The 23,739-nt window shown below is 36.8% G+C and overlaps 1 protein-coding gene across 5 annotated transcripts; it reads right to left on the reverse strand.

The window, feature by feature from the left end:
• Positions 1–4,769: 4,769 nt before the first annotated feature.
• On the reverse strand, positions 4,770–15,538 carry LOC134653578 (uncharacterized). 5 transcript variants are annotated; one of them, XM_063508972.1, is made up of 7 exons: positions 15,380–15,538; positions 12,555–12,672; positions 11,618–11,854; positions 9,151–9,393; positions 7,701–7,865; positions 6,896–7,130; positions 4,770–5,122 (listed from the first exon to the last, which is right to left on the reverse strand). In XM_063508972.1, exons 2-7 carry the CDS (start codon positions 12,643–12,645, stop codon positions 5,113–5,115), a joined length of 981 nt encoding a protein of 326 aa, XP_063365042.1. In that variant the 5' UTR covers positions 12,646–12,672; positions 15,380–15,538; the 3' UTR covers positions 4,770–5,112. The 5 variants fall into 5 exon arrangements, with proteins under 5 accessions (XP_063365042.1, XP_063365041.1, XP_063365040.1 ...); XM_063508971.1 differs by lacking the exons at positions 4,770–5,122; positions 15,380–15,538 and adding exons at positions 6,599–6,750; positions 15,346–15,368 and having other exon boundaries at positions 6,900–7,130; XM_063508970.1 differs by lacking the exon at positions 4,770–5,122 and adding an exon at positions 6,600–6,750 and having other exon boundaries at positions 6,900–7,130.
• Positions 15,539–23,739: the final 8,201 nt, after the last annotated feature.

Here is a 23,739-nt window from a genome sequence, read left to right on the forward strand (position 1 = left end):
TTACATCGTATCTGATTACAATAAGGTTAGTTTTTGATATAATTGAAGTGGATATAATATTTTATAAAATATTTCGCGCCATAGACAGATCTCCGTCTTTTACTTTTTTTGTAAATCCCCTCCACACTCGTGCGTGAATGGCGGCGCGAAGCTGCGAATGCGAGTGTGGAGAGGGCTTAATATATATAAATATAGCTGGTCAACTAAATCTTGTCAGTAAAAAAAGCGCGAAATTCAAATTTTCTATGGGACGATATCCCTTCACGCCTACATTTTTCAAATTTGCCGCCTTTTTCTACTGTCAAGATCTGGTTGACCAAGTATATTTTTTAATTTTCATCAAAGAATACAATACTCATTTTCATTGCACCACGGTGTAAGGTAGAGTCTAAAGTCTATTTTTTTATTCGGTGGACTAAAATGACATTTCATAGTATGAACATCATGTGTCATTTCATACTATGAAATGTCATTTTATTTTACCGATTAAAAAAATAGACTTTAGACGAGCTGGGCAAAACGACCGATTTGATCAGGAAAATAATTGGCTCCAATCTCATCTAGCGTCCACACGTACACAATTTAGTCACCAATTTGCACTGTTGATTTGATCGGGGAATCAAATTGGCGTTTGCGTCCGCACGGCCTGATTCGATCGGACAATTTCATCAGATTGGCGAAAAATTGTCTCGTCTGGACTCTACTTAAATTTATCAACTTTTGTTCTTCTTGAAAATTAATAATCTTATTAATGCGCATCAGACACGATTCATTGAAAATCCGAATTTCTATGATTAAAGCACTAACAGACTACCGTACCGCACCGCGACCTTAGTGAGAGCGAGAAAGAGATATTTTGACCGGGCCAAGTTCACGTGATGTAATTGTGGATGTAATACGCCCGTCTGATATGGCTTTTAAGATTGTGTGTAAAATGTGCCGTCATCTTTGTAAATATAGCTGGTCAACCAAATCTTGACAGTAAAAAAAGGCGCGAAATTCAAATTTTCTATGGGACGATATCCCTTCGCGCCTACATTTTTCAAATTTGCCGCCTTTTTCTACTGTCAAGATCTGGTTGAACAAGTGTAGTTCCAAAAATATTCGCTACATGCCGCTTCTCTTCTCTTCGTAAAGTTGCCCTAAACTGAAACAAGATGGCGCTAGTAGTAAAGGTTTCACCGGTTTCTTCAATCCGAGGCTCGCACTAGAGGACCTACCGCGAAACACAAAAATATAATTTCGTTATCTGCGTTTCTATCACTATGAATATGCAAGGGTGATAAAGAGGCAGATAACGAAATTTCGTGTTTCACGATAGGCCCTTAGAGGCTAGAGACCTCTTAAAGCTCTTTCAAATTTAAACAGCAATCAACGATTGTCATCTTAGCTACTCTTGGCAACATTCCATTATTTAATCTGTTGCTGCAGAGGCCTACTCAATTTTTTTTCAATCCACCAGCCCAAAGCGAAAAGTTAGCTCTACTAAAGAGATCGGCAAACCACGGCTCTCCAGCCTGGAACCTCTTGGAACTGTGGGTCTCTTTGGAACTGCACTTGCGGCTCTTTAAGACAACTCCTACAGGAATATCCCTTTAATATTTTCTAAAACTTGATTTTTACTGTGGTTGTCTCTTTTTCCAATAGTTTGTCAACCCAACCCCTGCTCTACTAAAATCGATCTGTAGGTATATCTACCCACAAGATGCCGATAAGTAGGTATGAAAATTAAGTTCAAATTGAGCATGCATGGTACCAAAATATGGAATAAGCAAAACATAGGATGACTCCCGTAGTTGCCAGAGAGTGAGTACCAGTACCAGTAGATAACTTAATTAGTAGGTACTTACTAGACTAGTATAAAGATTACAATAATAATTATACATTTTTCGTTCAGCTTTGCATACTAAAACTTTAGGAAGGAATTGTCCATAATCCTAAATATAATAAATAGGCACATTTACTAGATCCTAGGCTTTCATAGATTAAACTCGTCTTGGCGGCTGTGTCCCCAGATAGGTACATTCTTAAATAGCAGTAGCGTCAATTCGATATTCAATCGGCTAATTTCCAGAGTGTTAAGCATTCTTCCAAAGCTCATAAAGAAAAGAAAAACCAAAGTAGCTTCGGCTTGCCTGAGAATATTTTTGATGCGCCACGCCACCACATAAGTACTTGCCAGTCACTAGGTACTGTCGCCATGATGTAGTCGTGCGCTTTGGCGTGGTTAGATTAATATATTGTTATTATCTAGCTTCATACATATTTTACTTTCAAATCAAATTCACCAGTTCATCACTCCGATACATACCAATTTTGGTCCTTCGAGCCGGATCGCACGCCTTAATCTAACCTAACCGTTATAGTCATATTTTTTTAAATAGGTACTCAGTTGTTTGTTATTTTCACAACCCATGGAAAGAGAGTGGGTTTCACTCGCTTTCAGCGCGTTTCATAAAACATCACACGAGTGGTTTTATAAAACAAGTTTGTCAGTAGAAAAAGGCGCGAATTATCGCACTAGTGCAGTATAGTAGCACCATATCATATATGTACTGTAAAATACATGTATGGTTCTCTTCTGTAGTTTGATCATCTACCTATAATGTCTTGAAAGTCTAACTACAGAACAGAAACCTGTCACATCTTTCGAAACGTTTTATTATATGCCACTGATACTTAGCGTGGATGGTTGCGTTTTTATCGCCTGTCATGTCATGCGTCACTTTCGCACTTTACCCACTTATTAGAACGTGACGATGGTTATACGGATGATAAATTCGACCATCATAGCCCTACGTTAGAAGCCACTTCAGACTAATTTGATCTCATCTGGACTGAACTCGCCCGTGTACCTATTCCTCGTATCTCGGTCTCGGTCTTACTTACCTATCTTTCCCGGAACACACGGCTACACACCCAGAACCAACGCGTATACCGATAGCGCCGAGTTTCTGGCAACAAGACACTATACAGGATGGAGGGGTTTAGTCCGTATGCGGCCGGGAGACAAATCTCCAGTACAGCCGAGTCGGGCATGCTATCGGATACCGGGCTGGAGTCAGTGGCGGATTTCCCATAAGGCACAGTAGGCTCGAGCCTAGGGCGGCGAGATATTAGGGGCGGCAAATTGTGACAAAAATTTCGCTGATTATAACAAGAAATAATTCAAAATTAGGCAACGAATTCTCAAAAAAGGTACCCATAGAGGGAAATGCTTGGAAGTCTTGGAACACAATTTTGGACTTCGTAACTTTGTTTGAACTAGTTAGGAGCCTTAGGAGGTGAACATATCAAAAGTCCCCGGCCGTAGCCCTTGCTGAGCCGGGGAAACAGGGGGGTTTGAAGGTCCCATTTTTCGGTTTTTCGCTTATATCCCGGAAACTATGCGTTCTAACGACAAACATCATCATTATACAAAATGAAACCTGATTAAATTTGCTACAAGTTTTACTCAGTCAAGTGTTTCGATATCTTGAGGGCCCTCTACACTTGTGCGCGAATCGCGTCGCGAAGCCCCGAACGCGAGTGTGGCGTCGATTTCGCAGTGGCTCTTGAAATATTGCATTAAATTTCCTTCAATAATATTGACGAGGAAAGGAACCCGAAAAATTTTAACAGTTTATTATTACTGATCATATTAAATGACTAAAATGTCCTTTCAACTTCTCTGGAATTCGCTGGAGGCCAAAATAAGGAAAAAAATGTTATATGAGTGTTTATAGGTGAATTTTGGCAAAAAAAAAAGATTTTCTTATGTTTCTTTTTAGATTTTTTGAATGTTTTTGTACATAAAAAGTAAGTGTTATTGGTAAAACTGTCACTTAAAATGAATAAGTATTTGCTTTTTTTCGTAAAACCAATTTTTTTTTGCAAAGCGTTACTACTTTCTGACATTTATCAATAAGGATAATATGTAGACTACGTCGCATAGTGGCAACATCGCCACCGTAAATGCATTTTAGATGTTTTGTTTTTTAATTGGTAATAATTCAGAAACTAGGCGAGTTCCAGAAAAGTTTATAAGACATTTTAGTCTTTAAATTAAATATGATCAGCGGCGATATCATGGTCGCATTTTTATCACTTGTCATGTTATGCGTCACTTTCGCACTTACATACTTATTAGAACGTGGCAGGCATGATATCATAAAAAACCGACCATCTTAGCCCTACAGGAATACACTGTTAAAATCTTATAGGTTGTACGTACATAGTTGTACCGTAAATATTTACATATTATGTATTGAAGGAAATTTAATGCAAAATTACAGAGAGAGGATTTCTCAAAAACTAAACAAAATACCTATCGAAAAACTCGACTGACTCGACTGTATAAAACTTGTAGCAAATTTAATTAGCTTTGATTTTGTATAATGAATTTGTCACAAGGACGCATAGTTACTGAGATATAATAAGCAAAAACCCGAAAAATGGGACCTTCAACCAAACCCTCCTACCCCCGCTCAAGGGGACTTTTGATATGTTCACCTCCTAACGAGTCCAAATAGAGTTACTAAGTTAAAAATGTGTCCCAAGCATTTCCCTCTACACCTTTTCGTCGCCTGACCTAAATGTCGTCAATATGATGGGTGCTGATGCTGAGAAAGGGGCGGCTACAAGGCCTGGAGCCTAGGGCGGCAAAGACTGCAAATCCGCCACTGGCTGGAGTATCCAATGAGGATTACCTCCACCTCTGACAAAAAGAACTAGTATATCTTTAAATAACAGCCTTTGGGGGAATTAGGAATGGGAGGAAGTAAATCATATATTGTATTTTAGTGTTTATTTAGCTTTTTTTTTTGGTTTTGAAAATACATAAAAATATAATTTAATAATAAAAACAAGATTTGTGTAACAAATATTTTTATTTCCGCGGCAGTGACTATGTTATAGCAGTCTTTGAGATCTTTAATTAAGTAAATATTTAGTTTTCAATACTAAAAATTTAGTATTGCAATGCGACTATGAATATTACTTAATTATGTTGTCATTTTTTCGATAACATAGTCAACGCATAAAACATCGATTATTATGTAGATAGTTATTATAAAAATTGTATAATGTACTCATAGGTATATTCTTAAAGTAGAAGGTTCGATGGTTAGCTCCTTAGTAAACACTGTAAGCAGCAGCTGAAAAAGAAACATATAATCATAATGTTATTCCTATGTGTTGTGTTTGACGACCGGTCTGGCCTAGTGGGTAGTGACCCTGCCTGTGAAGCCGCGGTCCTGGGTTCGAATCCCAGTAAGGGCATTTATTTGTGTGATGAGCACAGATATTTGATCCTGAGTCATGGTTATTTTCTATGTATTTAAGTATTTGTATATTATACATATGTATCGTACACAAGCCTTCTTGAGCTTACCGTGGGGCTTAGTCAACTTGTGTAAAAATTTCCATTAATATTTATTTATTTATTTATTCCTGATTGGCGTGTTGTTGTAGAGTCCACCGTTTTTACCGGTGGTGTTTTATGTTTATAAAAAATATATTTTTAAAGCATTTTGTAGTCTCTAAATACATAATTAAACTCCCGGCCAATAATTTTTGCTACATCCACTGCTTATAATATATAGTGCATACCCTATTTTCTTACATATGATTTTTCACCAACAGAGACATAGAGCATTCAATGAAAATTACTTAAGTAAGGCTAGTCCGTATTGGAGATAAATGAGAACAATTATCTTTGCTCTAAAATGTTTAATCTAAACGTTACTTTACTTATTAAGTTATTTCGCAATTTGCATTTAAAATAGTGTATTCGGGTAATTCCATTATTATTAGAGTCCATTTTCGGAATTCCCCAACATTAGGTACCCGAATACATGACCTTACAAAAAGAAAGATATAAAAGTTTGTATTCTTTTGCTATCTAATATGTATTCCTAAATTCCTATCTCTAAACGTGGAGTAAATTTTATATTACGTGCAAAAATATTTTTATTTATTTATTTATTTAAACTTTATTGCACAGAAAAAATATACAGTGACAAAAGGCGGACTTAATGCTACACGGCATTCTCTACCAGTCAACCTTTAGGCCAAATATATGGAAAATATAAAGTTTTTTTACCCATTGTGGCAACCGTGGCGTGCGGCGTACAGATAGGCGTACAGATGAAAATTGTGGACGAGATTAAATAATTTATCTAAAATCCCTGAACTTGTTTGATAATAATACAGTAAGCACTGGCTTATTACCTATACTCTATAGGATGTTATCACCCCAAACATATTTCGATGCAGTTAATAGGTAGGTAAAGTTAACGTGAACTTTTATGTAAATGGATATGTGAATATTGTACGGGTAAATGGAAAAGTGAATAACAAGTCACTGTTTTGACTGCATTCATAGGTACCTAATGATTTCCATAAAACACAGGTTCCATTAATTGAAAAAAAAACAGAAACTAGGAATATAGGGAGGTACTGGCGACTGATATGTTGTGTGTATATTTATCAATGATATTAAGTAAACGTTGATTTCTACTCAGTCAAAATGCAAACCTTTGTTCTTCAAGGTTTTTCAGGTGCAGGAAAATAGGAACAAGAGTATTCTATCTAATAAGGGCATGTATAGATAGTATATATTGCTCTTAGAAAGGTACTACTTCTAAAAAAATGCTGTTGCAAGACTCCATAATCTCATCGCCAGATACCTGATTGTACTTTATAGACTATGCATGAAGGGCATAGTGCTGCTGAGGTCACCCACGGTGAGTGCGTCAGCGACCATTAAATCTGCCATGATATAAAAAGATCTTTAAAACTCAGCTTCGGACAACACAGTAAATAATTGATTAATTATGAACGATTCGGCATTAGCGGCCTTTTTACAGCTTCTTGGCAAGCTGCGTGATTTGCGTATATAGGTACAGCGGGCCACTAACCTAGCGGCCTGATGGGGTGCTTGTCCCAGAGGAAGGTGCGTTTCACTGGCGACAGATACGAGTCCCGGATGTAGGAAGGGCTGCGGTTCCACCGCGCGAGGGGCTTCAGCTCCGGCCAGTCGTACCAGAAGGGGTCCCTCGTGATCGCTTGGATCGGCAGGGAGGGGCTCGGGTTGAAAATGTCCGCCCACGGCCGGCGGCGCATTCCACCGGCGGTGTACAGCGGGGCACCTACACGCCGCGGCACAACACGTCAGTAACGGCACAGACACACACTTTGTACTTCGTCATCGCCCACAAGTGTTACAAGCCAATAAGCCTTATATGTAAGTATACATGCCATGGTTAAGCTGAAACCAATATGGCTGAAGTGATCATTCATTGAAGAAGATATTTATAAATATTTGTAATGATATCCCGTTTGCGGACTCGCATGCTGATCGGATCTTACACCTAAGATGAGTGTGCATGCATCATGCTTGAAGTTATGCTGATAGCAGACATTTTCCTTTGAAAGAACACATACACTCGAAGGATAAAATGATGTATACGTTACAGAAGAATAAATAACGAGAATAAAGATGTCTTGGGGTCTCATTCACTAAGATTAGGTACCCGGGAAAAGGATTTATATTATATCTAACTAATGAAATGGAAGCATGTATACGGGTATTGTTTGCGAAACCAACTATCTACTCAACAGGACTTAATCTTTAATTGTTTTGTAAAGTTTCTCAACTAGGAGCATTCAGATAGGGGAGCTGACGAGGTACAGAGTGGTCGGGTGGCTGCGGCCCTTACCGTCGGCGTCGTAAGCGACTTCGCAGTCCCTCGGGGGGCTGATCCTCGGCTTCACGGGTGTGGGTGACATCCCTCGGAGCGAGCGATCAAAATCCACCCATTTTTCGGCTTCAGCGAAAAAGGGATCCCTTTTGAACGCGTCCGATATCCGCTCCGGGCTCGCTCCTTCATGGCAAGTCTTACAGTCAGTACCGATCAGAATATCACTGGCTCAGAGACAAGGTATGAGAGCAAAAATAGCTGGAATTTTATGTTTCCCGTTACAAAGGATATTGAGGAGTCGGGAACTTTGCCATAAATGCAGTATACCAAAGGTTTCTAATGTAGGTAATAGGTATTTAACTGTCAATCATTAAATATTTTCTGAGTGTAGTTGTTCTTCGTAAATGTAAATTTGAAATTTAATTTTGTATGCAAATAGCTTTTTACAATGCAGCTTCCATGCATGTGCTTGATACAGTGTGTAGGCAGCAACTACCTAATTGCATTAAGTTAAATATATTGACTAATGAACTCTTCTTTTTGGTAGACATTTGTTCGTTTACTGTGTGCTAAGTGTTTACATTAATGTAATTTGGAAGGTACTAAAACTACTAAATCAAAACACGGGTTGGTCTTTTATGTTTTAATACAAATTCGTTTCGGGTTAGTTAACGTAATAAAGTTTTGTACTATAGAATAAATGTATTGTATGGTGTGTTGAGGTATGTACATTAACAAAAGCATTTTCAAGTTGTTTAAAAACTTACTGACAAAATGATGAACTAGTTTACAATGATAATACAAAAATATTTTCGAGTTTTCTATTTTACAAATGTTTTATTGATGGGGATTTAATATAAAAAATAATCAGATACGATCATAACACTGTTGTAAATTTATATAATGTTCTTAAATTAATGCGGACTTTATCATTCAGCTCAAATTAGATTCAATGGTGATCGAATCGAACAAGTGAACGGAGTCGCTATTTTAGTATTAACGATATGCTGTTTCCACATGATTCACTGCGATGCGACTGTACCTACAAGTGTACATTGTACATCCAGAGTTGAATACAATCTTAGTAAATCATCCAACTAGATACGAATATCAGGCGTCGTACCACAGCCCATAATGTGGAACAGAACCTTAACCACAGTTAGTCTGTTTGTGATTCAACAATGTAATCGGTCTTTCCGAGACACCAAGAAAGATTTGGCATGGATTTTTCTTGTTAATAAACGAACAGTCTAACTGAGGCGGAACTTACTCTAATGTCAGCTTTACACATTACCCGCAAAAACTCCGCAGGACGACCGCGCAACATAAGCTGGAATGTCTAATATTCGTTCGAATAATAAGTGTTAAGACCAGCGGCCGTCCCAGGTCGATCGTCGTCGAGGCTAACGCGTGCAGCTAGGCCTTAACCTAGGGCGTGTCGTGCATATAGTTGTTTAGTAATATTTACCTGATCCCCAGTGAGGCTTGTTGTCGGGTTCATATTCGATTCCTTTCAGGCTCTTGGGATATAGGGGGTCGACGACGGGGGCGCTCAGGTCGGTGATGGGGTATGCCCGGTCCTTGAGGTAGAGACCGTAGCGGGAGGGGTACAGGCGGTCGATGGCGGCCAGGCGGTCAAGATGGTCCTGCCACGCCTTGTGCGCGTCGAAGGGATCGACGCCTCGTCGGATGCGCCTCGGCACATGGTACACTGGACACAAATTAACTTATTATTCAAACGGAAGTTTAACAAAACGTAAACAAAGAAGAAGGTTCTATCAAAACACACTCTTAATAGGGCGTCCTTTGAGTAGGACTTTGAAGTTACGCTGGATTTTTTTTGGTGCTGCAAGTTTGTAAAAAAGTCACTTTCAAAAGTCTTAAGATTTGAGATAAAATACACACAAAGATTGTTTGTACCATTTTTATATGGAGATGTGGGTACATAAATAAAATATAGAAAATTAGTACGGCTTTCACAGCATATGCGTCGTTAGAATAAATGATAATGAAATTCTGTGCGTAAATATATACAGCAAAGTAGAACTCACCTCTTCAACATCCATGGAAATACATGTTACAATAATAATGGAGGGCATTAATAATATATTTACATAAATAGGAGGATTTATTGATAAACAAAATGCGCCGCCTGACAAATGCTAGAAGATCGGTAGATATACCTAAACAATGAGGTCGATATAACATACATGGATTATTATGTGTGAAGTTTTGTTATGTATAAGAGGTGATTTCTAATATAATATGACACATGCGATTATTAGCCATGATAGCATAAATATATGTAAAATGCAACGGCAAGCAAACATCTAATGCCAACATTTATATTATGTATTATCACGTAGAACCGGCGAAGCGATCACATCAGCAAATGAAACGGACAACTTGTTCGACATTGTGACTCTTGACATTTACCAAACTACAAAAATAACGTACCTATAAACATTACATTATAAATGTACGTATGAACAGTAGATGAAACATTGATCCAATATTTTAAGAGCGGATTGTTTTATATGTCTGTGATTATGTTGTTTCCATGTAGTGTTAATCGATCCTTTGTATTATTGTCTCTTCGAGCCTTCGGCAGGTTTCGCTTCAATATGAAATTTCCAACAATTTATTTATAAATTATTTACAAATTAAAATATTAACTGCAGAATAACCCGCAATGTTATAGAGGACTACCTCATATATTATAATGGTCTTGCGTTGTAACATAACAGCCACCTATTTGACGTGAAGTACTTAAATGAATGTTAATTATATATCAAAATAACAAGTTGATTCCAATTCAAGATGAAGTCACAAAAATGACAACAAAGTGATGCGGCGCCCGTAAATGATGGTCCAAATTACAATATTACTGGCCGTAGATGTTTTATGCTGAAACAATTAAAGTCAAATGCCAATGTGTACTAATAGACTTGGTTAATAGTGGTGTGTGTTCCACCTAGCAGTGGCGGCGCGTCCACAAAAGCCGATTCCCACCGGCTTGCCTGTTTTTGGACTTTTGAGCAGAGTTGTAAACGAAATATGTAAGCCAAATTAGCCCCGGCTTGCCTATGGATATGTTTGACGCGCCGCCACTGGTATCTAGGCCGGTTAATACAATTGCTCAAGCAAGCTTACAATCAAAAGCTTTGTACAGTTGAAAATTGTTTGTTAAAAATGTCTGTTTATCTACGATTAGAATAACCTCCCATCAATGTGATCGGAAAATTTCAGAAGATAAATAGTGTTAAGACAATGTGTCGATTGCCAAATACCGAATGTGTATTATTGCTTGTTAAGATGCACTTGCCAATCAATTACCAGCTTCCTGTATCGAAAATGGGTTATCTTTCATCACTTCAATACCAAGCTCTATTTTCGTGTTGGACGTGTTTACATACAGTCTGACCTTTTGTTTCGAGCCGATAGTAACGCATCGTTGACAACGAGATATTTTAATGTGGAAATCGATAGTTAATCCTTTTGCATGATAGTTATGAATCTAATTTCCACCGTATATATACGTAAAAAGGTATATTTTCTTAAGACTTTATTACCTATTCAGGTAGTGCCATATGTTACCTATTATTCTGATAAATTGCCGAAGTATTTTGCTCTTTTAACATCTCAGAAACGTAAGTAAATACTACACAGTGAAAGCGCGACAAATGATTGACAAGCTTCGTGTTATGTATCACCATGTTTTATCTACATTCAGGTAGACTGGTTTCAGTTAAAGATTCCTGTTGGCATCACTTATTATTTCAAATAACGTTTTCCTAGCAAGCTTACCGTGGTAGTGAACGACAGCCGAAAAGACTGCGAACGCTTGACAAATGAACTATTGAAATACGACTACAGAGACACCAACAAGCATCTTCACCTTCACCTACCGATGTGTGCCCAATAAAGCTACTAACCTGGCCTGTATCGGTCGAGGGAGCGAGGGTAGTTGTGCGCGTAGATGGCGCGCGGGGAGTAGCCGTACGTTTCGCGGTGGACGGGCAGGTAGCGGTAGCCAGGCACGTTGATGCGCTCGGCAGCGGCCACGGGGTCGTCGTAGATGGACTTGTAGGCGGTGTACGGGTAGGTCAGCTCGGGGAACACGCTGCGGCGTGTGGGCCTGTACCTCTCCTCAGCTCTGATGTCTTCCGATCCTAAGACAATAGGTATATGCTATCAATAAATTGTTCTGATAATTCGTTTAAGATGATGTTTGCTGATGATTCGAAAGTGATCGTTGTTAAAAGGCTTACTAGAACAAAGTTAAGTACATATCCTGACTTGTGATGATTGTGATGTAATTTGCTTTCACACCTTTGGTTGCCACAATTTGAACATTTTGAACTGGGCTACGATTTACGAACTAGTTAAATCCCTGTATGTCACGCTCACATCCTTCTTTGACATTTTTATCCGAATCTAATTAATACAAAGGAAAGGAAACTAAAAAATACTTATAAATCTTACATTGATAAAGTTAGTCTCTACTACCTAAAGCCTTACCCCCTTATTCATAAAACTTTACGAGCCTCAGTAAGTGAATATATGTTTTATCCCTGTTTTACAAATGCATAAATAAGTCAAGTTTTTGTTGATAATAGTACGAGCATGCATTATGGATGGAACTGTCACGTGCTTACAAATGCACATACATGGAAAAACATTATCTGAAGCTCTATGTACTTCCTATACTTATTAATCGTGTTTGCTTGAAGCATTCCTACAGACCAATTTAGCCTATGTATGATTGTTTAGCGATGGTTGGTTATAGTATTGCTATAATATACTGTAATTATATTAAAGGTGGTTGTTTACAAGAAAGAGTTATAAGTCTAAGTAATTACAAGAACTTACCTTTAAGAGATCGGACGAAGGATTGCCAAAATCTGGCTTTCTTCGATGCCGTCTCATTTCTGCCAATCATTTCTAAATGATTTTTAAACATTTTGATGGTTTATGTCGTGCTCGTGGTCTGCAACAAATAGAAATCATTTCATGTAGCAGTTTGAAGTGTGTTTTGTTTATGTCGATGAATGGGTTATTTTCAGTCATTAACCTTGTGTGGCGATTTGGGTATTCGTCTGTGTACAGGTGACATACTTGAGTACAATACCGTGCTCGTTTCTCGTAAATAGAGCAATGACGTGGAGTGGTCGCGAGGCCGCAAATAGCCGCTGAGCCCGTCTATTTGGGCCGCCGCCAACTCGCCGTGTCGAGGAGAAACTTGAAAATTCGTTTTTACGAATGTCTGCTCATCGCTCGGTTATTTTCGAGATTGTGGCGACCTTGCAGCGAGTTTCTCCGCGGGTAAGTCAGCGGCCTGCCGCAATTTCGATTACGTAAACTCCGGTTTTAGCGCGATGACAAACTTATGCGGCTCGCTAAAACGTTTAGATTTTATTTCAGGATTGAGCAAGATGGATTTGGATTGTCATTTGGATTCTCAAGTTAAGATTGTTATCATTAAATTGCAGCAGATACCAGGTGTAACATAGGTACATCGCATTAACACACATATATTATTGTTACCTAGCCTAAACATGTAGGTATTTCATTTGATTGTTATTTTAGAAATGTATCCTGTGCTCCGGAGCAGTAGGTAACCGAGGATGTAATCGGGATAAACGCAAAGATGAACGAGACATTCTTCAAAACATTGCTAAATAAAACGTTTGAAATCTCATAAACGAGCACTTGGTGTTTAATTATACTCTGCGTTCATAAACATAATCAATTCTCATTTGTTTATCCCTCACGTCGTTCGTATGCACTGATCGTATTCATTGAGCCATAAAAGTGTTTAGACTTACGGAAATATCCGTAAACTTTAACTAAATGGACAGTAAAGCAAGTATTTTTGGCTCACGTCGAGTAATGCTAACCATAACCATGGATTCGCAGGATTATTACACGGAACCAACGTCATTGGTTCTAATTTAGAACGGCAGCGCCATTCATCAGTCTCGAGTCGAAACGTGCAACAGATACTAGCGGGTCTGGAAGCATCCAGTGTGCTCTTGAAGAATGCCGCTACCTAATGTAAACTGTGTGCCATGTAGTATGTTATGGTTGAAAGCTTTTACTTATTGATTATCTTATCTTAATTATGTATAAGAATTATTGGACATATGATGAAGACCGCTCGCAAACGGTTTGTAAGATGTAAAACTGTCTGTTGTAACCCGTAACGACGACATCGAGTGAAAGTGAGTGTTGATTGAATTTTTTTTTGTAGTTATATTCTACGAAAACATTTCTATTAATTACTTTAACATTTTCCAACGCATATTATGTAAAATTATCTAATACGCGTCTGTGTAATGAAAGAGTTCGTCGTAGCCGACTACGGAAGTGCTACGCTTCTACGAAATTAGGGTTCTACGCGACATGCAAGAAGGCTCTACGGATATTTTGACTATGGAATTTAAAAAAATATTATGATTTAAAATTGAACAATAATAAACTATTGTACATTAATTAAATATGTAAACAAATTCGAGTTAATCATGTTTAAGAAATAATTAATTTAATGTGTCTTAATTATTATTATCGTATAGCGTTAATAAACTATCAAATAATGTTAATAAAGTTAGCTTTACATTAAAAGAAAGTTGTTGACACAAATAATTATGTCTGGGACGCTCTTAGCTACATCATCGATCATCACTTCCTTTTTAAATGTGTCAAATGAGTCACGAACTGATACTTTATTTTATTTTCGGTCAAGAATGAAGGTCAATGTCAATTGTATGGCTATAAAAAGCCAGGAAGCATCACATACCTAAAAACTAGTTATACTTTCATTCGTTTTGATTTCCCTTAGAAAATTACATCAGTAAAATAAACAAAAAACCGTAACAATAATATCACACTACTTTGTGTTGTATTGGAGTATGCGTGTGATTGAATCGTTCAAATCCAAATTTACTGTACTTAACAGTGCGGTTGTGAAACGGTTACAAAAATACACAGGGCGTCTATTTGGCGGGATCGCAAATTTGGCGCGCGCGCGCCGCGCCTCGAAATAGATGGTATCGTGTTCTCGCGCCACAGGTGCATCGATATCGAGACATCCGACTTATAAGTACCAGACACTCGGGAATCTGAAATTACGAGCCAGGTTACTGAAACATGTCATGTCCGGAGTTTTTTAAGCATTTAAAAATCTTCATTTGAAGTTAAGTATAAGAAAAAACTACACCGTCTTGATAAGAATTTTCAAACTGGCATGATAGCAGCAAAAATACTAGAAATTTTCAGTTGAAAAAAACTAAACATACACCACCTTAGTGGAGCAGTACCTAATATATATATAGCGTTTAAAACGCAACAAGAATCCGGTACGTTCACAGACCGGATGGAGATAAGCGTTTTCAACGCGATTTTTTCTTGATGCTTAAGACTCCTTCGCGTTATTTGATCAAGAAGATTAAATCTTTGATGTGATTGTTTTCATTTATAAAAAATTAAAATTGAATTACACACTAAAACCGGGCGTTTTTCTACACAAAATCGGACGAAAACAAAACATTTGGCTCGAGCAATCCAGTTCCGTTTCGAAATCGGCACAGTTTTCGAATGACGTTTTCTTATCTAAAACGGGGTCACGTCCACAGGTCCCGATTCACTTTACAATTAGACTTACTTGCGACACTTTAGCTTAGGTAACACTCCCTTACCGATAGATAACTGGTCGTTTATAGTGTGTATTCGTGGACGAGCCGACGTCGAGTGTCGGACCGGGGCAGGCGCGCACTGGCCGGCGGCCGCCCTGGCCGGCGCCCGCTCCGCCGCCCCCACGCCGCCCGCCCAGCGCCCAAGGCTGAGCCCCGCCGTCAGCGATTGGACGCTTGACCGTCACATTTGATAACATCTCGTGTTTTGCTTCCTAGTTCCGGAATATACATTTTATACGCAAACTTTGATGTGTGTCATGTGTGTAGAACGTCGCCGCTCCGAGGAAAACGATTATACGTAGATTAGATACTTACATTCTACAGATAAATTAAGCTTCGAAATAAATTAAAAGTGAAAAAGACCGCACCCAATTCAGCTAATATTTCCACCATATATGAGCCCTAGGGAGGCTCTTACAGGACAGTGAATTTTTCCACTTTTAATTTACCTATTTCGAAGCTTAATAGCATCGTTCGCAGACGTTTCTGCTTAATACAAAATTAATACCATAGATGGTAGTATTTCTATAGATGTGGCCTACCGCGTGCCCCCGTAAGGGATAGACATAGATGACGTCACAAACCCGGGGATACCATATAGGTAAAAATTACCCCAATATTATCAAATATTGGGGTAATTTTAATCACGTTCGCGAGTTGTTCGCCTACGTAAGACGCAGCGATAAATAAAATAAAAATGGGCCAATTTTCTTTTTTTTTTATTTATTTAGAAAACAAACAGCCTTTTACAAATAAGTCTTACAAATATGACTAAAAATAGGCCTAAAGTTTCATACGTTACTAAGTTGACTATTACAATGATAAGTAAATAGGTTACTTAATTATAAATTACCCGTAGGTATAGTTGTGAGTAAAACACGCAAATAAAGTAAGAAAATAATGCAAAATATTTACTTGAAACAATTTTTCAATTACTAGTAAACAAAATATGCCGAACTTTGTTCTTGAAAACGGACAAACTATGAACAAAAATGTCTATATCATTAAGCGATTCATTATACATATTACAAGTACGCCTAAAGAAAGAATTTTTAGCATACTGTGTGCCACAGGAAGAAATAGAAAAGGTAGGTTTTCGTAATATGCTTTGAGCATATCCGGCAGTTTTGCGTCGGTGCCCAGTTTCTCCTTCCGGTTGCTAAAATCTATCGCTAAGTAAATAGGATACTTAATTATAAATTACCCGTAGGTATAGTTGTGAGTACAACACGCAAATAAAGTAAGAAAATAATGCAAAATATTTACTTGAAACAATTTTTCAATTACTAGTAAACAAAATATGCCGAACTTTGTTCTTGAAAACGGACAAACTATGAACAAAAATGTCTATATCATTAAGCGATTCATTATACATATTACAAGTACGCCTAAAGAAAGAATTTTTAGCATACTGTGTGCCACAGGAAGAAATAGAAAAGGTAGGTTTTCGTAATATGCTTTGAGCACATCCGGCAGTTTTGCGTCGGTGCCCAGTTTCTCCTTCCGGTTGCTAAAATCTATCGCTAAGTAAATAGGATACTTAATTATAAATTACCCGTAGGTATAGTTGTGAATACAACACGCAAATAAAGTAAGAAAATAATGCAAAATATTTACTTGAAACAATTTTTCAATTACTAGTAAACAAAATATGCCGAACTTTGTTCTTGAAAACGGACAAACTATGAACAAAAATGTCTATATCATTAAGCGATTCATTATACATATTACAAGTACGCCTAAAGAAAGAATTTTTAGCATACTGTGTGCCACAGGAAGAAATAGAAAAGGTAGGTTTTCGTAATATGCTTTGAGCATATCCGGCAGTTTTGCGTCGGTGCCCAGTTTCTCCTTCCGGTTGCTAAAATCCATTTAGCACGCGTGCCTGCATCTTGTGGAAATCTGGAGGTAATAAACGAAATATTCATTTTGTAATCTGTCACTCTTATTGCAAAATTAAGAATTAGTACCTGCAGCATATCATAGAATTAGATTCTCTGAGTCGTGGCAAAACCCCCTATAACGTTAGAAAGAATCCGTAATGCTTAAATAAATATAATTTACATTCTAATTTAAACACAGTTCAATTTTATTGTTCGTATATGTCCAGTTCTACAGCAAAATTAGTTATAAAAATATTATTAAAATACAAAATACCCGAATTTTGGGGTAATTGTATGCATCACGGGCTGGTATCCCTCGAATAATAGCAAGGCGACTAAATTTAATACACGTTATTGAAAGGGTGACGGCTTACTGTCAATATGCGTACGTAATTTGGTCGGTTAATTTATCAGGAAATATTTATAGGTTAATTTTTTTACCCGAGTTATTATTTACTGTAAATGCTTTTTCTACTCAGATTTTAATTGATATAGATTGTAGGATGCTGTTACTAAGCATGATAATGTGACCGAAGTATAAAATACTGTATTTACCTGTGAAATGTTACGTTGTCCTGTTTTTGCCGGCAGTCACTTGTACAGCGCAAAATTGAGCAATTCACCATATTTGTTGAATTGTTAAGTACTACTACATGCACACGAAACACTGATTTCAATATTTTTCCTGATAATCTTTGCACTGTTTATATGTTTCACACCAATTTGACGTTTACGCATTGTTTGTATCCCACCATAAACTACGGTGGGGAATAAAAAAATATGAGACTGTGACAAAGACAAACAATAATAGCGCTTTCTCTGCTACTCCTAGTGAAAGATACATAAGACTATCCCGTTCTGTCAGTTATCCCCACCACTCATGCCATGCCCTCGATTAATACAGATAAATTAGTACAATAGTTCTAGTTTGTGATTGACAGATTGTTTTCATACGTTTAATTTTCTAACTTATCAGACAAACAAAATTTAGACTATATTGTCAAACATTCCACTATGATTATGCAAACGGGTATACCTATATACATAATTTATGATTATTATTATAACCATACGGCAATCACAAACTCGATCGAAAGTATATCGATTAGATACACTTATGTGGCTTTCCATTACAGAAGGGTCCTTATGCTTTAAGTACAATAAGGACCTTTTTATCTGAAATTCCAGCAAACTTTCTGATAGATGCGCCTCGAGAACATTTGCTACGCTTTTATATGAATGATCTGTGTATCTTGTGGAAACAAATAGATATTCTCGTATAGATAGGGTAAATGTTCCATGCACTCTATTGTACGGTTCAGTATACTGAAAACGAAATGATGAAACGTTATAAAACCCGCTGCACTTCTAGCCACAGCCTTAAGTTGAAAACGAAAGTAAAACTGACCACTATGCATTTGGCATCTCTTCATTAATAGTAATATTACTCGAACATTTTACAAGAACCTAACATATTTTTTTATTGCTTGGTGTTAGGAACAAAAAAATCACTAATCGAGTCGCGCGACCTTCCTCGGCCTTGCGACTGGCTTGCGGAAATTAGAGTTGTCCTAGAAATAGGAATAAAATTAGACAGACGGACTATCAACCTTGACTCCTATTCTTGTGTACACATGTGCACTACTTTTACTCATAATACAATACATTTTTTTAAATTGTTAAGTATAAACAGAGAACACGCCTAGACAAACGCCCTATAGAAAGGCATAAATTAATCGATTAGGTAAGTATATCAACGTCGCTGAAAAAAATAACGTCATAAAGTTTTATTAAACAAAATTACATTATAAATGTCTAATGTTGGATTCAATCTCTTTTACTTATAAATTATCAGTAAGTAGGTATCAGCGTACTTAAATATTAACAACATAGCAGCTGAAATAAGTAGGTAGTCATAAACCTCAGATTGGTATGCACAAGATATTCCTGCCATGGGAATAAGAGGTTGTTTTTAAAAACAAAAATGCCTTCCGTAAAACCACCCAATTATACTGCTTGGATAAAATGCTTGACTAGGTACAGAATCTTTCATTAAGGAATGGTGACGTCAAGTCACGTTTTTCCTCAGCGCTCACGCTCGAGGCTCTCCCGGACGCGATATAGGTATCGAGAATTCACACGTTGCTATCTAAATTACGTATCTGTCTTATACCACCATCCTATAACAGACCTTGATTCATACAATTAAAGTATAATCTTCTTAAGAAAAGCGACTTGTATGTGTGTTCAAAGAAAATAACTCACTATTTTGCACTCGTTTTCTTAACGTCATTTCTTATTTAATAACAAACAAGACACGTTATAAGCGTAAACATGACGTCGTTGTAGGGATTTATTAGTGTTCTTTTCCTGTCTTTGAGCTATATTTAAGTGAAAGACACATTCATTTTTTAACTTTGAATAAACTTTGTGTCTTGACTCTTAGCTAATTTTAAAACCTAGGTACCTATCAATTCTTTCAGAATTTATTCTCACACAATTGTTTTAAGTACTAGTACAATTCTAAAATTGTATTCGGAAATACCTACGCTAGGTGGTTTTACTAATAATAGGATTAGTTATAAGTTATGATTTTACAAAATATGAAATAGCCTCATGCTTCTTTATTGTTGACATATAAGTAGAAAGTCTTAATTGAGCCTTAATACGACTAGAATGGTATTCTGAATTTGTTAAACGAAAATAAGTCATATTTTACCAGTATTTTACAAAGATAACTGTCGATACACACTGCCCATAGGGTTCGACTAAATCGTAGATGAACCAAAGTCCTTAACTGGGTATGTGTAAGTACTTACGTACGTTGTAGTTGCAGTTACTTTCAATCCATCTTATTTGCAACCGAGCTTGAGCATTTTTTTACCAAGACAAAATAACAAGGTAATGAGAGGTGTGTGCGTAACTTTGAAGTGCAACCGCTATGACCACGGCCTCCCACTCATGATGACAGCCCAGAATAGCCCATGTTTCATCTGGGCCCAAGTTCACGCGTGACTCACAAACATTCCGAGGTCGTGATATGGCTGTCTTGGTTTCAACTGGAATATACCGGAGGTCGTTTACAATACAAAGAAAATGGCACCGAAAGATCAAATGGGTGGAGTATTTCTAAACATAGGTGCGTTTAAAAATGAGCAACGTAATACGTAGCGTAAGTGGTGCAGTCAGCGTTTTATATATGGTTACAAATTTACATATACTTACAAATACAAATGTACTGCCTACCTACCTACTTATCTACAGGAGTGAGACGTTTCTGCCATGTGTGGACTATATACACTACATTACCTACTACTGGTTTCGTTAGTTTCCCCATGTCTGTCTGTCCAAGGATTTGCTCCGTGATCGTTAGTGCTAGAAAGCTGCAATTTGGGATGTTTTGCATTAGAAAGATCCCAGCAGTAATAAGTTCTTCTTATCAGAAATTTGATGCAGTACCTATACTTAAATAGTATAATAATCAACTCTAGCACGATGATTAATCGTTATTTACTTTAAAATATTATCGCAGTATGTGCCTGATTTAGAACCTCGTGCATATACTTCTACACAGTTCATTAAAAAGCTATATAAATTTATTATTACATATTTATTTATTTTTACCATTTTTGTAGCTAAAATGATTTGGGCTTTTCTCCGATAAAGTTTGACGTCGTATCTGCGCTAAATATAAAACAATTTCATTCTAAAATCATGCCTGTAACCTGTAAGTATAATAAATTGCTAAGCCCGCTATAGTTTTTGATATAGCACCGGATGTTGTTTTTATTTTAATTTATGACGAGAGAATAAATGTCTTTTCAGATACATTTTATTTTCGTAGAAGCGCCAACAAGGTCAGAATAATCGATTAACCTTAATGTCAACTTGTGTCTTAATTATAACCTGTTTTATACCGTCATATAAAAATAATATAATCTATAGTATTACCTACGCGAGGCCGATGTTTTTACATTTTAACAGATCTAAGTTTTAGTACTATATTAATCAATTGTACCTATGTCATTAGATTCGTTTCTTGTCAGAAAGTTGCATTTTTTTTACCAAAAAAATCATTCTCAAATCAAATATATTTTATTTTCCATCAACTAAGGCCCATAGATATAGTATGGCTCTTCTCAGGTGAACTTTTCGCTTCGAACGTTAATCTTTCAAACAAAGGCCATTGTCTCTATTATCGCAAAGCCTCTAGCTCGAGCGTTAGCACGTGCCAGCATAACATTCATATTGAAAAACAACCGGTATCGTCATAGTATTAAGGTTCAAATTTAATGTCACTGATATTCTAGATATTACGTTTTGGTAGTGTAGGACGATAGACCGCCCCGAAGCGATACGGCACTCATATTATTTTGATACTTAGTGTGGTGTTAAAAATGAAACGTGGTTACATATTTATTATATTGTTTTATTTAAATTATTAGCTTGCGGTGGTAAATGTAATAATTTACAAAGGTGCAGTTGCAAGCATTGTTATTTTTTCTTATCTTTAAAATAACGATACCTACTGTGAAATTAGCACCTCTGATGTGATGCCGACGCATAGTGACAATAAAAACACTGATAAGGATTTGCGACCTGACCACTATTGTTTTGCATAGGTAAATACAATAGGTTTATGAGAAGAGCGGTGTGCAAGATCCGTGTGCATGAGTAGTGGGGCACATTATTTTATCATTTAGCGACCCTAAATCAGGCTTTAGTCGGTTTCTAATATCGTAACCGTGTGCTTCGTGTTATTTATATAAGTACTCTGCCCGATATTGTTAAAAACTTGACGACCTGCTTACGTGACCCTGGATTTTGATTGCAAGAAATTTATTATATCTGATTTTTTATGACACGATTTTATCTAGTAGTAAGTACGTATAACTGTTTATATAACTACACGGAAAAATGTTGATTATACCTATGTTAAACTTATTAATCTTAAATTTACATTGTTTTACCTTAGATTTTGTTATATAACAAATATACAACGCTTTATCATAAATAACCACGTTTCATTTTTAACACCACACTAAGTATAGTGCCGTATCGCTTCGGGGCGGTCTATCGTCCTACACTACCAAAACGTAATATCTAGAATATCAGTGACATTAAATTTGAACCTTAATACTATGACGATACCGGTTGTTTTTCAATATGAATGTTGTACTAGCACGTGCTAACGCTCGAGCTAGCGGCTTTGCGATAATAGAGACAATGGCCTTTGTTTTAAAGATTAAGGTTCGAAGCGAAAAGTTCACCTCAGAAGAGCCATACTATACAAACATACAATAATAATAATTTGTTACGTTACCAAACATCTGTTCCGAAATTATCTAAAAAACCGCCTACAGCGAAAAACGAAAATTCAATTTCGAATGATGGAGAAGCAGAATAACGAAATTTCGATTTTGGTTTATGCGGTAGGGAACTGAACAACTTTTTTTTAATGTTGATTCGATTCGGACTCCAAACCTGATAAAGGAACCGATGGTGGAAATTTTGTCTGGCAATAAATGTGTTTAATTAGGTCAAGTTAGACCGGAACCCCTGGGATCAATGGGTTTAGGTCTAGAGCAGGAACTAACGACCTAACGGAATTTAATTTTCCAATTAAATATTATCAAATTAGCTTCTGGAATTCTGAGCGAACACGCAAATACGCGAAGCACACTTTATTTACGTTTATCTAGCACAATGTAAGTATTACGTAGAATACGTAGGTATTAAGGTTATATGAGCCGTCCAGCCAAAGTCAAACTATAATAATATCCCGAAAAACTACGTTTTATCGAATTTTGGCTCTGGACCAAAATACATAAAAATAGTGTTTCAAATTTCAAGAGCACACTTTGATATTAGCAAATTCCCATGAAACAAATGTCATTTGCCTGTCGCATTAAACAAATTCAAATTTGTTTAAAAACACGTTTGATAAATTTGTTTCTTACTGTGGTAAGTTTGGGTCACTTTTTCAAAGAATTCTAATTTCATGTCACTTTTTATTGGGTCACAAAACCAACCTACTTATATAAATTTATAAAAATAGGGCGAATTTTTATTAATTAAATCTTCTTTATTATACAACCCGAACCTTTTGATTAAACATCCATAAATTCAGTGAAATCTAACAATATATACAGCTTGTGGGACATATAGTTATATCAGAAGAGATTTTTGGTTTTGGCACACTCACAACCCCATCTAAATATTTTGAAAACTACTTACTTACTAGGTACTCTTGAGTCTAACCCTAATCAACAGTCATATAGATAAAATATTGATAATTATATATATCGACCACTGCCAAAAAAGGCATCAACACCCTTGTGCTTCCTGTGACGTCTTGAATCGGAATCTAAATGTAAACATGACCAGATACTGGAAGTGAAAACAATGACGTCATATTGGCTTCAGCCAGAGCTGTTATTCAAAACTCTTATTATGCGCTTCGTAAAACGTACCCAGTAT

Source organism: Cydia amplana, chromosome 13, assembly GCF_948474715.1.
Source record: "Cydia amplana chromosome 13, ilCydAmpl1.1, whole genome shotgun sequence".
In the NCBI taxonomy this organism is placed as follows: domain Eukaryota; kingdom Metazoa; phylum Arthropoda; class Insecta; order Lepidoptera; family Tortricidae; genus Cydia; species Cydia amplana.

Coding starts and splice junctions, on each gene's coding strand:
- LOC134653578 (XM_063508971.1), bottom strand. CDS start 12,645: ATGTTTAAAAATCATTTAGAAATGATTGGCAGAAATGAGACGGCATCG. Junction 7,131..7,700: donor AGTCGCTTACGACGCCGACG/GTAAGGGCCGCA, acceptor CGCGGCGTGTAG/GTGCCCCGCTGTACACCGCC. Junction 6,751..6,899: donor GCACCCCATCAGGCCGCTAG/GTTAGTGGCCCG, acceptor ATATCATGGCAG/ATTTAATGGTCGCTGACGCA.